Source organism: Drosophila ficusphila, unplaced genomic scaffold (assembly GCF_018152265.1).
Source record: "Drosophila ficusphila isolate 14025-0441.05 unplaced genomic scaffold, ASM1815226v1 contig_106, whole genome shotgun sequence".
Classification (NCBI taxonomy): Eukaryota; Metazoa; Arthropoda; class Insecta; order Diptera; family Drosophilidae; genus Drosophila; species Drosophila ficusphila.
In genome coordinates, this window is record NW_025063993.1 from 8,940,930 (window position 1) to 8,957,936 (window position 17,007).

The window sequence follows — 17,007 nt, forward strand, 5'->3', positions numbered from 1 at the left end:
GCTTCCGAACTTGTGAGTGCCCCCCTGTAGTTCGCCCCATCTTCGAGTCTCTTTTTTTTTACTAACCACAGACAACGGGGCGTATGCGCAATAAATTAAGCGCTGCCATTTCGCCCAGCAAGTCAACTCAAAAGTCAATTAATAACGAACAGCTAGCAACAGAAAAACGACAGCATTTCACTGACCAGACAAACATCTCGATGTTGCGGCATCGCAGCTGCAGATGAAGCTATAGCCGATACACAGATGCACTGGGAAAAATTGATTGAAATCATAAAATAAAATTAAATAGATTTGGAAAAAATTTATTGAAAATTTAGTAAGGTTAGATTAAAGTGTTTATTAAATAGTTATTAAGAGAGCAAAAATTTATAGATTTCGTTTTGTTCGGTGTACGACTGAGAGTTGATTGCCTAGTGACGTCACAAGATGTCTGCACTCCGACTTTTGACCAGTTCAAAAGGTTAACTCGGTTTTGCCTTCTTCCACCGAACGTGAGAGAGTTTCAGTCTTTCGAAAAAGTCATTCCCAACATCTTCCCCCAGCTGTTTGTTTTATGGATTCCGTTTATTTCTAAGCGCTTCATTGTTTTCGCAACCCAATCTCATTTCGCGTCAATGTCAATTCCGAATCCCGATTGCCCAGACAATGTCCAAGTCAAAGTGACTAACTAACGGCCGCAGTTCAAACATTTAGAGACAATTGCCGCTCCGGCACAAACGCTTTCAATTAAGGCGGTGAAAAGCCGGGGAAAATGCGAAGCCTAAAAACAAAGCTCGGTTTAATGGAACATCTGTGCCTCAGAACGGAATAATGTAAATTGCCCGGCCAGCTGGAAAAGATCGGGGGATCAGGGGTTCCTGGGTGCGGAGGTCAGGAAAGTGTGGGCTTAACACGTGCCCGAAAAACCGAAAAACTTTTCGAACGGCAACTTGGGGTATATATTTAATGTGCTCTGCCTGTTTTACTACCCAATAATAAAAAATATTTGTAAAAAAAAATTATACCTAAAGGAAATAAAATAGAAATAAAATATGTACTTTATGTATATGTAAATCCAGTTTAGAGTTTGTCAACTTAGTAATTTTGTTAGCCAAAATATTTTGTTGAATAAAAACAAAATGATCAACATTTTTCTAGAATGCAGGATATATTCAAGTCGGATTTGCATTCTAAGTTTTAACTGATTCTGAAATCGAGTAGGGCAAGTAAAAGAAAGGCAGGAAGGGTTAGGGGAAGTGAGAGGGCCGCCGTGGGGGAGTGTCCGCCAAAACAGCCGCAAAAGTGAAAATCTAAACCAAAACCGAATGAATTCTGGTTTCAATTGCCCGCGGTCTGAGTTTGCCATTGTTTAGACACGAGTTTTGTTTTACTTGGCGAGGGTTTGGAGAGTTTTTTGTGTGTGCCGAGACTGTTCCAGCTGCTTGACGACGGTAAATGCAGTCTGCATGCGATGGATGGAGAATGCGGAGGATGGTTCAGGAGTTGCCGGGAGGTTGGCAACATTTTAGCAGCCACAGAGAAACAGTCGTAAAAACCCAAACTCGTTTCGTGCCCCAAAGTGCCAGTCAGTCTGTCTGGGACTCGAATCGAGGGGCAATCAACACTGGACCAGAGACTCGGAGACTGGGTCTGGGTCTGTGGCGATCGCTCCATTGTTTCGCTCAGCTGGCCTGGTTCAATTTTTCGGATGGAAAACGCCTCGGCGGCGTCCAGAGGGGGAAATGGGAAAATCATCAAGCATGTTGCGGTGATTTCATAACAAGTGTTGCCAAATGTTCGAATACAATCGGCCTATAATTTAGATCTCTTCATATGTATAAGCGTTTGACGTGGGCGAATATTTCCTTTGCAGAAAATTCGTATAATTTGAGTGGTTTTCCACTGAAAGATCTCTCTCCCGCTTTGTTTCTATTATATTCAGATATTTTTAGACCATTTCTTTTATATATTTTCCGTTAATTGTGCGCGAGCCGTTAGGCATTCTAAAAGTTTTCCCAAAAAAAAAAACAAATATATGTTGCATCAACAGTTAGGTTTGGGTGCAACTGCCGTTAAGAAGATTCTCTGAATAAAAGAAATTTATATGTTAATTAGACCTCAAATTTGATGACCCAACACCTTAAAAAGGCCTTTGCGGCGCTTCTTGATTTCCATTCAAATGATCTTTCATTTGTTTATTACAGAAACCTCTGACATTTGTCTGCTCGAAAACAGTTTTCACTTTTGCAAATGAACAAAAGAGCATTCACAGTGTTGAGGGATCATAAAATAAAATCAACTCCCCAATTTGTTTATAAAATTATGCAGCTTCCCCCTTATTTCTCTTTCACCTTTCCCTAAACCGGTTTTGCACTTGTCAGGAAATTATGAAAGAGCCGGCCATAGAATGCATAAATAATAATACCAACAAACAAATGACTAAAGCAAACATACGAAAAAACAACATCAAAATAAAATCTTTTATCAAAACATTTTTTTGTGCTGCCTATACAATGGAAATGCAAATCGAGTTGACGCTTGGAAATCTTTATGATTTGTAATGTTAATTATGGCGGAGGGGAGTAGTTTCCATTAGTCAGCAAATCAAATCGAGACGAGACAATAAAGCGAATAAAGCATAATCCATATGAAAACTGAAAGTGCCCAAAAGCGAAATGCGGAAATAAAAATTATACGAATCTATAAACAAATTACGAACGCACTGCGTTTCAAATACAAATTGATTCGTTTTCAATTTCAATCCAACGTAAAGTAAAAGTAGCCGGCATGCCTTTTTGGGAAATCGGGAGAACCGCTTGGGAATTATCGATATATGGTTTCTGTCTGGCCAAGAAAATTGGACGTGATGTTTACTAAATAGAATGCCACGGAAATGCGTCAAGGAAAAACTGCTTTCTGTGGGTGGTGGGTTCTGTACATCTCCCCGGTGGTTTTCTCTTTTCTTCGGGTTCAGGTTCGATCCACTGACTGGCAGTCAATGTTAACGTAAACATTATTGCGGCTATCAACTTGCTTTTGTTTATAATAAATGCGCCGAAGTCTTATAAAAATAAACTCGCACAGCCAAATGCATTGCCATTGGCTGGAAAAATTCACTTCAATTCAAGTCCAGACTTTTCCCAACTCACAGTGCTTTTCGGCCTAATTGTTTATCGGCAGTTGTTTTTCACGTCGCTTGATTAATGTTTATCGGAACTTACCTGCAACAAAAAGAGAAAATAAGGTTAAACACAGTTCCAGTAAATATGTTGAAAAGTTAAATTTCCCAGAAGAAAGAAACAAAGATTTTCCATTATAATTTATTTGTACACAGTGCAGATTCGATTAAACATTAAATTGAATATGTTTATTCCATTGATTTATGCTACAAGAACAAAGTTTACAAGGAATAAAATTACAAACAAAAATTGGGTTTTCGATGGAAATGAAATAAATGTCGACAACCTTTAAAAAAATTTCATCATACGGAAATTTCCATGATAAAAGCAACGAAGCATATTCTTTGGATGCTAACAAAATAAAACAATTTATTTTTAATACCAGGAACGTAAAAATTTAAGTTCATAAATTCGCCTTGTGAAATAAGTCTTGGTTTTATTGATAGTAATATCGTTTTATCAATGAATCACCTAAACCAATTTAGGAATTCTCAGAAAAAAAATGTATCAGCCAATGGTCTGATTAAGTGAACAGCTCAATTTTCCTCCAACGAAGCAAAGTCAATGTTCCTGCCCTAAAGTACTTATTCTTGTTGGTCGTCAAATCAGCGCTACCATCTTTCCATAATAGTATTAACTGAAGTAGACGTCGCGTCTTCTTATTTACAGCAATGAGCAAACAAACACGAGACACAAACACTGAGGAGCACTCACATGGATGCAAAATAGTTGGCAGCTGCCTCAAGTTTGCACAGTTTTCCACAATGACGGCGAGTGCAATGCTCCGGGGATCCCCTTTCCGTTCCCCGTTCCCCGAGCCACCCACCTTCTCCTAACCACCCCCCATCTCCCCTTCTTAACCCCACAAAGACCCCGCTGAACTTCTCTGCTCCACTTGCCACCAAGCAGCGCGCAACTTTTATGCCTTCTTCGTCGCCATCTGCAGCTCCCACTGGCATACCTTAGTGCTCGTACCTCTCAACTCCCATCCATCCACTCCGTTTCCCAACCCATCCCCAGTTTAGCAACGTTTTATGGCGGTGTGCTGCAGTTTTTAATAATATTATGTGGCACGTTTGAGTGGCAACAATGTTGCCAGCTAATTTAGCGAGGGCTTTTCACAAGAGCAACTGGGCTGAAACTTAACAACTTTATCGTTGACATCTTGTAAACTTTTCAGAATCATTAAAACTTGTATACATATTAAAGAAAACACATATTTTTTATAATAATTAGAGAAGTAAATATTGTAAGCCATTTAAATATTTTACTTCTAAGAAAATATTAATCTCCTGAGATTCTTCTGCGTAGCCTACCACCTTTTTCCCCTTTTGCAATGCTCTTACTAATGATGATGATCCAAAAGAAAGTAGATAAACTGATCCACTATTTTTGTAGCCATATCAGTGCAATTTCTCACGGTGGCCCAGCAAATCATAACACACAACAAAGCCGAGAAAAACAAAGACCGGCAGCAGCCGTTGATGAGGCGATTTGGGTTTTTTAATGGATGCTTTTTATTTGAAACTGTCATAAAACATCAAAAGGCAGACAAAAGGCGAGCACTTCGTGTGCAATTCACATCATAACACATCAACTCCCCCTGACACGCGTTGAAAAATGCCTGAAAATGATTCAGGATTGCTGCAGAAATGGAAAGCGACCCCAAAAAGCATATGGATGAAAGACCCGATGATGAGTCAAAGAGTGGATCAGGGTCCAGAGAATCGATTTTAGTGCAACCTCCCCGGTTCAATGACATTTCCCAGCTACATGTTGCTGCAACATTTTCAGCCTTATCGCCAGAGTATTTAACGATTTCCGCTATGGCTCCTCCATGTGGAGGAGTTTCAGTTTGCCCACACGCTGGCAAAAAAATAAAAAAAAAAAACGAAGAAACAGACAACAAAGTTTGTTCAAATTTTTGCAACAAACACGATGGCCAAGCGAACAACAAATTTATGTATTTCTGAATACAAAAAATACTTGAATTTTGGCAGGGCTAAAGCTGGGCCTGCCATGTGGGCAGGAAATGAAGCTAATTTGTTTTGCGGGAGTGCCATCGACTGTTTTTTTTTTTTTTTTTTGGTTTATGTCAAGGGGTTGAGGAAGACCCGGCAACAAAGGCGGTGCTACCAAAAAAAATATTAAACGAAACCCAAACTAAAGGAAACCCAAGCCACGCAAGCAGCCTGACTTAGCCTTCGCATTTAGCTGCGTTTATGTTTATGACAATGATAAAAGCGAAGCCGGGCCGCGTCCTCAATTCCTCGTTTTTCTCCTCTTTGCATAACATTTGATGACGAAACAGGGACACAAAAGCCAGCCCTTCCCCTTCTCCTCGGGCTTTGTATTATTCCCTGCCACGCCAGCTGCCTTTGAACTTGCCTTCGAGCGGGCGGAAAAAGCTCCTTTGAATAGGCCAAAGCTGTGACAGCTTCCCTAGAATAGCAGGACACTAAAAAAAAAAATGTTTTTTATCTAAAAAAAAAAGAATCAAGATTGAAGATTTGTTTAAAATAAACCTCATTTTTTTTGTTAATTTAAAATGGTGCTGTCAAGAAACCTTATGCATAATGTATAAGCTGGCTTATTATAAATTTCTCCCCTTTTTTAAAACCCCATTTCCTGCAGTGATCCCCTTGAACAAACATTGTCACACTCCGCACGGCAATAAGTATTAAACAAACATCGTAATCAAGCACTTTGCCGCAATGTTAGCGGCATTACATGGGGGCCTTTGGGTGGGTGGGCGTTCATTGGGCTGAAGGACAGCCAGGCTCAGCTGATGAGTCATCCAGCTGTTCTGTGTGTGTGTGTGTGTGGGAGGGTGGAAGCAACAGAATCAGGAGGCAGCAAGGCCACCCCCTTTTGGGTGAGTCAGTCAGACGAAGTGGGTGACTCAAAAGGAAAGAAGCTTTTTATCAACAAGCTGGGATGTAAATAACGAATAACGAAACGTGTTGCTAGAATCAACGGCTAAAACGTGATATAAACTGGCATTAGGGCACATTTTCACATATACTATATACTGCACACAGCACACAGGGGATCGAGAACAAAGGGCATCGGTTGCCATGACGTCCCATTTACCACTTCAATTTGAGTGCATTTTGGACAAGAAACAAAAAGAAACGGGGTTGCCCGATCCAACTGCAATTTCAAGTGATTTGTGGCCCATTTCTGTTGCCGATTTCTGGCAAAATGGCACACACTCCCTCTGGATAACCAGAACCACTCGAGAGGAGGACTCTCCAGACATTAACTTGACTTGGTCATGAGCCATCAGCGGCCACATGTCGCCATGCCGCCAAAAGTCAGAAGGCGTAAATGAATTATCACCGGCTGCCCATAAATCTCTAGACTAATTAATAAATGGTGGAATAATAAAAGAAAAATGGCCAAACAAAAGCTGACAGCGCAGGGTCAGAGTTTAGTTCGTGAACCTGTTGATAATCAACAGCGGAAAACCGTTCTTATCGAGCAAACAAACTACAAATTCCACTTACTCAATGAATCGATAAGCTAGATCAACACAGTAAATATAGATATACACATTACTATATGAATAGATTGCTACATAATATATTTTAGGAATAAATTAAAAAAAAGTTGTTTTCCATAACTTTCTGGCAAACCAATTTAGTTTTGACTATAGAGTTGAAACTGATATTTTTCTTGTGGGAGTGAATTCCCCTTTGGTTAAAGCTTTCTATGCCAAACATCATAAATCTTTCCGTGGAATTTTAATTATAATTCAAAATCGAAGTCTTTGATTCATGATTTTGTATTCTGTATTTTTTGCCTTTGGTATTTTTGCCACACCCAACTTGGCCAAGTTGTTGCCGGCCGCAACTATAATTGAATTTGGCCTTTGTTCCCCTCAGGCAACCACAAAAAATGTTCTAAGCGATACGTAGCACTGCCCATTGTGTATCTAATGTCTAACTAATATTTACTTATTAACCTTTGCTGATATGATAGGCCATGTGTGTGAGCTGTTTGTAAGCGACTGTGAGTGTGCTTAGTCAAACAATAATTGTTTGACTGGAAAACGCTGAAATTCACATACTCTAGCCAAAAATAAAATGACAAACGAAAAGTAAAATGAAAGAGTCTTATATTATTTTAAATTTTTGTGTAGGTGAGATAAATCACTTTGGGATAAATTTGCATATGCTAATAAAGTGTAAACATCCTTAAATTAAGATAAATATTTTTCAATGTCACTTTTTGGAGTGCAAACTGTATAAAAAATGTCATCTGCAAAAACAACATATTTATGGTAAGATTAACTTTTCTAAAATGCTTAAGTGAGTTTAAGTTTAAAAATACCATTATAAATGTATGTTAAAATTAAAAAATTCGGTATCCCCGATTTCTTAATAGGGTACAAAATAAATATTTGATATGAAGTCAGGCAAACCCTCTACTTCCGATTGATAAAAACTCCAACAAAAAATATAATAAACTGAACCAGGGATTTTTTTCACCTGTCGGTGTGCGTGTCTATATAGATTTTATGACCAGCAACAGGTTCATTTAATTTAGTCACATACGGCTTGCTCAGTGGATTTGCTGATAAGTTTTCTTCTGACACATCGCCGACAATGAAAACGAACTGAACGGAAACATGGAAAAAAGCAGCACTATGCCAAATAAAACTGAAAACTCTAAAACTTGAAATTATTTAAATGAAGTATACACAAGATTTCTTCCAGCTGAATCAGCAGGTATTCGTAAACAAAACAGATTCTCTGACTCACTTCAAATGGCAACAGATTGATTTGTTTTGGAAATGCCAAGGTGTTAATCATGGAAATAGAGAAATTCGGTTCACGTTTTTTGCACTTGAAATATTTATTTAGCACAGCAGAAGAAGAGTATGTGGAAATATTTCTGAAATATGTTTTGGTTCTTTTATCGCTTCCCAGGGACACACTGTACTTAAGTTGGTCAACTTATCAAAGCTGCGACTTTCGAAGAAGGGAAGTTGCATGCGCAATATATACGAATTTATCGCGCCAGAATTCAAACCTTATCTCTGAAATGTTTTCAAATATTAATGTAATATAATATACCAAGCATGTAATGGCTCTCGTGTGGTGCAATAACTGAGTAGTGACACAAATTTATAAATGGTCTCCGCAGGCGCCGCAACCGATTTTTATTTCAAACTCCAACGGTCACAATTTGCATTTTAAAAGGTTTTTTTTTTGCCTGCACTGGCAAAAGTATCTTGAGGCTGTTTAGTATGCATGCGGCGCAAACTGGCTGAAGGCTACTGAAATCAATAGAGACGCCAGAGACAGACAGACGAAATGGCAACGCGGGCCAAAACGTGCTAAATGCAAAAATGCAAACAGAAAATAATAACTTTACAATGCACTGGCCAGGTGGATGTGAATAGAATTTGCAATCATGGCGAGAGTTATGGGACAAACAGAGGAGGATATCGATAGCGAGAGATTTTTTATGGAATGTAGTGATTAAAGTGCTGGCTAAAAAATTAAGTAATTCAAAAAAAAAGTTTTGTATTCTCTTTTATTTTAAGTATTAACATATAATTTTTCAAAACATTCCTTTTGTAATTTTTAATAGCACCCTCCTTTTAATCGTTTTTCCAAATATTTTCAATTGATTCCACACATGACAATCGCTTATGCATTAGCCCCTTACTTAGAAAACAGGCGATTTGGCAAATAAATAACTCCTTAGTCAGCTTTCAAATTGCGTCTCAAATTGCCGCCGAATTCTGTTGACTTCGCAAATTCACATCCGGATGCCATAAAATCAGCGAAAATGTTTTTGCAACCCCCCGTGGCGCGAGTGAACTTGGAAAATTCCCTTGAGTAAGCCGAAACTATTTTGATTTTATTCAAGGGACATATTGCAAGGAGGATAAGTCGAAAAGAAATCGATAAGGATGCGGAAGAGGCGGTGGTGATGCAGATTAGGATTTTCAGATAGGGTGCGTTCTGCACTCACGACGCGAGCAAGTGAAGGAGGTCCAAGGAGCATGGCCTTGAGCCAGAGTCCACCCCATTTCCGGGGATGTCCTGGCCCTGACACTTGCCTCGCTTAATTGGAATTGTGCCCAAGGAGATCTCATATGGGGGGAAAAGAAAGCGAAATGCAGTCTTAAAGAGCCACCCTCTGCACGACCTGGTGATAGAATTCCAATAATGGCGGACACGTTAGAAATAGAAAAGCATTCATCCCCAGGTCCTCCCCCTAGAAATAACCTGCTGCGAAAAGATATATGAGCTTCGACTTTATTTCGTGCGTTTTTTATGGAGCGTACGACCAAACAGTTCCTTACAGCAGTATGTCCACACCCGGGACACATAAAAAATGCTTTATGGCCGTCTGACTCTGGCCATATTTTTAGCCGCTCAACAAGTTGGGACAACCGAACCTAAAGACGTTCTCCAATTCGACACATACTTTTTTTTTTTTTTTTGCTAATTGCTGGGTGAACGTCTCGGTGAATGTTTCGGTTTGTTTTGTTTTCTGTCTTGGGCCGTTCAATGTCATGTGAAAACGGATCAAAAACGATCTACAGCAGCAGCACAAATTGCATGAAAATTATTTACACAGTGCTCGACAACATTAAACAGCTGCACTCGACTCGATGGCATTGAACGCCGAGTGGAGGACCGAGGTCTGGAGTTGAGGAGGGTTTGTGTAAAAAACTGGAGAAGAGCCGGTCAGTCATCGGTTTGTGGTATACTGAATAGTGCTCTGGAAAACCAGCTGATTATATAGGGTATGACAAAGCACAACACTCAAATAAAAACAAATTATTCATGGAGACAGCCAATTAGAAGGCAGATAAGTTGAAATAGCAACGCATCTTTACAGCATTGCATGTTTTCGAGTAAATTCTAGACAGCATTGGAATTAATTTTGATACAATAAATACTTCATATATCTTCAAACATCTAAAAACAAGAAAATAGTTTTTAGTGAGTACATATTTGGAAAATCAGAGTAATAATAGTATAATTAATTCCGAAAAGCAAAAAGTTGGTCTAAAAACAGCCTGTGAAACCAATTTGAAACTCCCAAATTTTCTGGCACCAACATCATCATTAATTCAATATACTTTGTCTAGACCCGACGTAATTCGAATTTACAAAAACAACGGACTATTTTTAGGCCCACTCTGTAGACACGAGAAAAACCAAGAGCTGCGGCAGAGAAAAAGAGTACGAGAGAGGAAGAAGGAAAAAGAGATATGTGGGCGGGGTGTTTTCCCAAAAAGAAATTCCCATCAAATTCAAATGTCGAAATAAATACTTAACAAAAAGTGATTTTATTCAACCGAGTTTTTGTGGACCCACAACTATTTTTTTTGCATATGCAAAGCAACGAGTCGCAGTGAACGGCGCATGCTTTAAATTTAATTAAAGTGAAAATCTTGAATATAAAAAAAATGGGCAACAAAAAATCCAAAGAAAGTTTTTTTTACCATTTTATTTTTCGTATTATCCGACGACTGGCGCTTGTTACTTGTTGGCTTATGCAGGCCGGCAATTGACCCGCTTAGCCACGCGCTCGATCGACGTAGTTATTAGCCAAGAAACTGGACAAGGGGGGGCCTATGAATTTGCATTATAAATGTACAATATTATTATTAGGTTTTTTAATTTTTCTCGCTTCGCTTTCCATGCACAAATTCAATTAACTGAAATCTTTCTGGTTACACTTTCTTTGGGTTAAGTGGCATATCGAGTATTTCTGTGGCGTGCAAATCACTTATGCAAATGCTCAAAAAACAGTTTTGGGCATATTTAATGTTCGACGGCTACTGATTTTCGCTAAGCGAACAATACTTCGTGATTGAGTCTGCAAAATGGGTAGGAGGAAAATGGGCAGAGGGGGCTCCAAAAACTGGATTTCTACCACTGACATGAGTCACTTAACAATATCGTGAAGCCAAGAATAAAGCAAAAACTCTAACAATGTTGAATTGGCCATAAAACATGAGAAGAATTTGTTTATTTTCATAAGAATTTCTGTGTTACCTGTGTTACTTATTTCTAGGTTCGTTTATAAAGTTTTAGATAATTATTTTCACTTTATGTTAAGCGTGGTATTGTAGGTTATAATTTTTTTAGTTTAATAATTTTTTTAATCTACTGTTTTTTAAACGACATGCAATGTGTGGTTAATAGTCTATATAGAAAACTAAATTTTTTGGGTTTAAAGATATAAATTTCTTATTTTAATCTTCCGGTACTTTAAATTCTAGCTGCATTTTATTAGTTACTGTCTCCCAACTTATTCAGTCGTATGCAAATCCGGTAGGCAAACTTGGTAAGCTTTTCAGAACCCAAAACTAAGAGCAGACGCTGGGCAAAATCCATCTTAATCCCCGCAACTAAAAAAATAGAGAAAACTGTGGGAAATAGAGAATAAAAGTGCCAACAAATAGTTTGCAAAACGTTGTCTAGACGTGCAATTTTGGTCCTGACACCGGGAACCTCCTCTGCTGTCGAGGCGAATTTTCCGCTTACACACACACATATAAACACACCTACAAGCAGACGCACACCACCGTACGTTTTGAGGGTGTGCCGGCTGCTGTCTGATGAAAGAAAACTACCCCCAAAACGCGGAAGGCATATACAATCCATCGATATCCGAGTATCCGAATTGAATTGAAATCAGCAAAAACTAAATCGGGCTTAGGAGGCGGACAGAAAAAGCAGCTGAGGCTAGCTAAAAAATTTGCTTTTATTATACTTTTTCGTGCATTTTAAAATCCCTGCTCAGGCAGGTAAGCTTAAGCTTTAGCGGGGCGTGTCAACGCCCTGGCCTAAACGGGGGAAAAAACAGTCAGAAAAACAGCTGTGAGGCGGAGAATCATAGACAAGCGGAAAAAACAAAATAATAATAATGTGGAGACCCGGTACTTGGAACTCGATGGATCGAAGCGGAATGTGGGGCCTCCGAAACAGAACACAAACTACGAAGAAAATAAAAACAACAAGAAAGCCACGATATATCCGAGAAATATATATATTGCTGCTTTGAGGCGCACGCTGCTGGCCGTGCTCATATGGCAGCAATTTACATAAAACCCGCAAAACCAGTTTTTTTTTATAAAGTTTCAAGTTCCAGCTTGGTTGGTAGAGGAACAGAGACGGCACAATGCAGAAGTAGAAAGAGACAGACTTTATAAGCGCGCGTTCTTAAAACATTTGCCTGCACTTTGGCTTATGGAAAGCAATTTGTAAAATTCTCACTGCTCGACCGTTTGGAGTGGATTTCCTATGGGTAACTGAATGACATTGAAATAATTAATTAACTTGGTTGGATTTGCTAAGATTGTTTATCCAACTAGAAGATATTTGATTTTCTAACAAGAAATTTACGCCAGGTTACTTGATAAAACGAAAGATGGAGCTTGTGGACAGAATATACATAGAAGGAATGATAAAAATTTGTATTTACTAGGTTGTTGATTTATGTTGATAAACTTAGAAACTTGGAATCCTAAGTGATTAATAAAACACTATTTTTTCGATCAAAATTATTAAAACCTTTTTACGTTTGAATTGTTTTTCGTTTTTCCTTAAGTCACGCATTTGACAAGATAACCCCCTGACAATCCAAAAACAAGAACTTACCCATAGCTCGGTGCCCCAACTCATGTTGTTGGAGTTTTGCGCTGCGTTTTCCGATTCGGCCAGTTTGTTGTTGCTGCTGCTTCTGCTCGATCCGCTTGCCACTGAATTTGTTGTTATAATAATAATCCACAGAAGATAATGTAATCCACAGAAGTCGAAGGAAATGAGAGAGAAAGCGAGGGAGAAGAGTAAAAGATGAGAACTTTTATTCGTTTTTATTATTTTTCCCGCAAAGGTTAATTAATTTTATAGTTGTTTCTTCGTTTTCATTTTCCGTTTTTCAGCGTTGCGCGACGCGATGTTTAATTTTCTATGAAAGAGAGCAATTCGAGTCATATATTTCATTTTTTTCGGTGGTTGGGCAGGTAAGAAAGCATGTTAAAAAAGAGTGGCAATGCAGACGTGTCAGTTGCAACGGCAGGTAGAAAAAGGTACAAGATATTATAGCTAATGAGTGTTAAAACTCTTTTTTGGGGGAAGTTTGGGAGTTCAGAATAAGAAAATTTTATGCACTGGCATTTCGCTGCGCAAAGAGAGAGGGAGAGGAACAGAGAGTTAAGTGCAACTGCATTTCATAATTGAGAAAAAGAGAGGACAATTGGAATTCTACTATTGTTGTATTTACATAATTTTGCACACACGCACACTCGTTCACATAAATAAACACAATTGCCGAGTGCACGCACTGTTCTTCTTCTGTCACCGTTTTTTATAGCTCTTCGTTTGTTAACTTATTTTCTGCACATGCAGTTGCAATTTCTTCAATTTTCGGTTTTGTTGCACTCGATGTATGCGTCATAATTCGGGCGACATTTGCAAACACAAACACACACAATCACTCGGAACACCCGCACTCACACAACGCAAGCATTTGTTTCTCCTTTTTGGCGTGCGAAAAACAATTTTTATCCGCTCCGTCCGCAACTGTCGTTGTTTTCACTTCGGCATAAAAAACAGTGTGACCATGATGGAAATGTAAGTGTGTATTTACTTGAGATCAGTATGACCATATGTGGTTAACGCAAGTATACTAATTTTAAGCGCATTCAGTAGAGACGCAACCCCAAAGATGTTTGATACAAATTGAAATATAAAATTTAATTTAATTTGCTGTTTTTAAGCCCAAGACAACTGGTAAATTGTTTTCGGAGCTAATTTAAAAATTGTTATCAATAATAAATAAAACAAAAGGAGGTCCCACTGTGCAAAACAGGCGCTAGTGCTTATTATCTGAACTGCGGACAACAGCTGTGCAATTGACGTTTGACAATACTGTCAGCCGGTGGGAAAAGTTATTTTTACTTACCCGAGATTTTAATGAATTAAAACTCTTAGTTAAAGCCATTAAATATTTAAATAGATTACTGAAAAGCATCGTTTAACCTACCAACTACAATGCCTTCGTACGAATTAGCCCTTGTGCTGCGTCAGTTGCCCCGCGTGAGTAGCACATCAAATGCCACCGGCAGTTACATAAAAGTAAACAAGAAATGTGCCCTCCCCGACAGCCCGAACTGATTTCCGTGATTAAGCGAACAGCAGAGTCCATCCTGGATAAGGGTGGTATTATCAGGAAGCTGGAGAACCTGGGAACCCGTGCCCTGCCCCACAAAGTCAGCGAACATGGAGTGGTTCATCGCGAGGGAACCCATTTTACCATCGCCTTCGATACAGCGCCCACGAGGATTGCCGATTTGAAGGAGGAGTTCGGTCGAGATATAGATATCATACGGCGGTATATCTTTAAGGTTGAGGAGCCCGAGGAGAAGCCCTGCACGCTGCACGAGGAGATGCTGCCGCCCGCCTATCGCAAGGATGTGCAGGAAATTATTGCTGCTGCCCAGAAAAAACAGAAGAAGAAGTACAATTATAACTCCGGTTTGGACTACTATCCCTTCCAGAAGTAGACCCAAAATAAAGCTCGTTAATGTATTTGAAAATGATAAGAGGATTCCCCGATCTTTTGATAATTTAAACTGAAGCATTCTCATGAAATACCCTTCTTATCGGGCCTTTTTGCACAGTGTTTGTCTTTGTTTAGTTTATGGCTCCCAATCAACCGGTTATCAGGCAATTGATAAAGCCCCGTAAAAATCGACCGTCAATAGAACGTTGATTGGGCAAGTAGTGCCCCAAGAAACGCAGAACAGTTCACTAGTACTTCCTCTTGATTCAAAGAACTCAAGAAATGGCACCGCAAATTCGCCCACTCACGCCAGAGCTGCAAAAAGTGGCCAATGAGCAGCTGAAGGAGGACCCCGCCCGCTTGGAAGCGGATCTGCAGGCTTTCAAGACCTGGATCGAGCAGCAGCCCCATTTAAATCCCCGAATGGACGATCAACTACTGGTGGCCTTCCTGCGCGGCTGCAAGTTCAGTTTGGAGCGGGCCAAGTCCAAGTTAGATAAGTACTACACGCTGAAGACGAAATATCCGGAATTCTTTAGAGTCACCAGCACGACGGAGGGGAAATTCCGGGAGATTCACCAAACGGGGTAAGGAGAACGGTCCCAAAACCCAAGGAAAACCAATTTTAATGTCGATATTATCAGGGCTATCATTTATTTGCCCACCCCACTTAATGAAAATGGACCTCGCATTGGTCTTTGGCGTATGGGCCTGTGTCCTGTGGAGAAGTACCACATCCTGGAGTGTATGCGTGTGGCTCAGGCTTTGCAGGAGATTGCCATCTTGGAGGACGACTACGCGAATGTAAACGGTATTGTCTTCATCATGGATATGAAGGGAGCTACGGCAGCGCACATGTTTCAAATGACGCCGGCGATGGCCAAGAAGTTCACGGTGTTTTCAGAGGAAGCTCTTCCGCTGCGTCTAAAGGCTCAGCATTTCATCAATACCATTACCGGTTTTGAGCAGGTGTTCAATATGTTCAAGCCCATGATGTCCAAGAAGATGCAGTCACGCCTGTTTGTGCATGGCAACAAACTGGATCTATTAACGGAGCAGATTCCGCTAAAGTACCTTCCTGTGGAATACGGCGGCGAGAATGGAACTGTGCCAGAAATTGTGGCCGAGTGGGAAAAGAAGCTGGATGCGTACACCGACTTTTTCAACGATAATGTCAATTACGGCACTGATGAGAGTCTGCGTCCGGGAAAACCTATTGACTTTGAAGGCCTCTTTGGAACCGAAGGGTCCTTTAGGAAGCTTAACGTAGATTAGTGCTGTTCAAGTTGCCTTATATGAATTTGTTAGCTTACTATAAAAATCGTTCATTATTTGGTCAGTTTTATTAAATCACACAAATCAGGATCTGTAGAAGCAGATCTTTCGCTGCCATTTCGTGGGCGTTGATTCGAATATCTTTCTTCGATCTAGATACTTTTCAAGATAGTTCTGTATTTGAAGCTCCACATCGGATCGCCAATTGAGTTGTAAGAAAAGTGGAAAAGTTTCTCCTGCTTTTTTCAGACGCCTTTCTGCTTTTTGATAGCATTTCCAAGGTTGTGGTTCTACCACCAGGAGTTCCGCCAAGTTAGAAAGTTTCTTTAAAAACAATTGAAGGCCTTCGTCGTGATGATTCAGGTGAATCCACATGGTGATTGAGTAGCAACAAATGACGTCGAACTTCTGGCGTTTATTAAGCTCTAGGTAACCTTTTACGGTTTCAAAAGCCTCTTCATTTAAAACATCCACGCAGGCGTAGCTTATATCTTCCGGGGATTCATTCTCCTCCAAAGCACGTTGAATTAGGCGATTGTCTATATCGACTCCTAGGATTTTAACTGGTCTCTGAAGATTTTCCTTTAGATACTTATATAGTAGTTGGGTAAACACCCCGCAATTGCAACCGACATCCAGCACGAAATAGGGACTATTTCCGGGGGACTCTTTACTATCTGATGGAGGTAACCATACATCTTTATCGGGTAGAAGTTTCACGCGCTCCGAGGCCGAATTGAATTGATAATAGTTGAAGAAATTTCCATATTGCAGAGCACCGGGATCGTTGTTTCGCATGTCCATGATTTGATGGAATGAGTTCTTTAACGGAATGGTAAAATAAAAATGCACTTAATTCAAACCAAATGTTGTTAGCCGTCGTGGTAAAATCAGATGTGCCGTTGGGCCTGCCAACTCAGCTCTTGGCCAAAAAATACTTAACGAGTTTGTTCTTTGAAAAATACCAAATCAAGTGCTGGAAAACGTTAACTTTTAAATAGGCCGCCAAATTCAAACATCAGTTAAA

At 39.7% G+C, this 17,007-nt stretch overlaps 4 protein-coding genes and 1 long non-coding RNA gene across 13 annotated transcripts in view; 3 read left to right on the plus strand and 2 right to left on the minus strand.

Moving 5' to 3' along the window:
• Window positions 1-13,764, minus strand: part of LOC108096311 (formin-binding protein 1-like) — a 32,713-nt gene extending 18,949 nt beyond the window's left edge. For all 8 annotated transcript variants that reach the window (XM_017197805.2, XM_017197804.2, XM_017197803.2 and 5 more), the window contains exons 1-2: window positions 13,658-13,764; window positions 12,800-12,900 (exon numbers count right to left, since the gene is read on the minus strand). In XM_017197805.2, the coding sequence (XP_017053294.1) occupies window positions 12,800-12,900; window positions 13,658-13,670 (114 nt within the window). In that variant the 5' untranslated portion in view covers window positions 13,671-13,764. The remainder of the gene's footprint in view (window positions 1-12,799; window positions 12,901-13,657) is intronic.
• Window positions 10,693-12,702, plus strand: LOC108096313. 2 transcript variants are annotated; one of them, XR_001771699.2, is made up of 2 exons: window positions 10,693-12,446; window positions 12,514-12,702. It is a non-coding gene; the product is annotated as an uncharacterized LOC108096313 (long non-coding RNA). The 2 variants fall into 2 exon arrangements; XR_001771700.2 differs by having other exon boundaries at window positions 12,550-12,702.
• A 276-nt stretch (window positions 13,765-14,040) lies between the features above and the next one.
• LOC108096452 (probable 28S ribosomal protein S6, mitochondrial) lies at window positions 14,041-14,742 on the plus strand. The gene is made up of 2 exons (XM_017198055.2): window positions 14,041-14,239; window positions 14,308-14,742. The coding sequence occupies exons 1-2, from the start codon at window positions 14,195-14,197 to the stop codon at window positions 14,704-14,706; spliced, it is 444 nt and encodes a 147-aa protein (XP_017053544.1). The 5' UTR covers window positions 14,041-14,194; the 3' UTR covers window positions 14,707-14,742.
• A 133-nt stretch (window positions 14,743-14,875) lies between these two features.
• LOC108096450 (alpha-tocopherol transfer protein-like) lies at window positions 14,876-16,084 on the plus strand. Its single transcript, XM_017198053.2, has 2 exons — window positions 14,876-15,292; window positions 15,350-16,084. Exons 1-2 carry the CDS (start codon window positions 14,988-14,990, stop codon window positions 15,978-15,980), a joined length of 936 nt encoding a protein of 311 aa, XP_017053542.1. The 5' UTR covers window positions 14,876-14,987; the 3' UTR covers window positions 15,981-16,084.
• On the minus strand, window positions 16,065-16,875 carry LOC108096451 (probable RNA methyltransferase CG11342). The gene has a single exon (XM_017198054.2). The coding sequence runs from the start codon at window positions 16,782-16,784 to the stop codon at window positions 16,065-16,067; it is 720 nt and encodes a 239-aa protein (XP_017053543.1). The 5' UTR covers window positions 16,785-16,875.
• Between the last annotated feature and the right edge of the window lie 132 nt (window positions 16,876-17,007).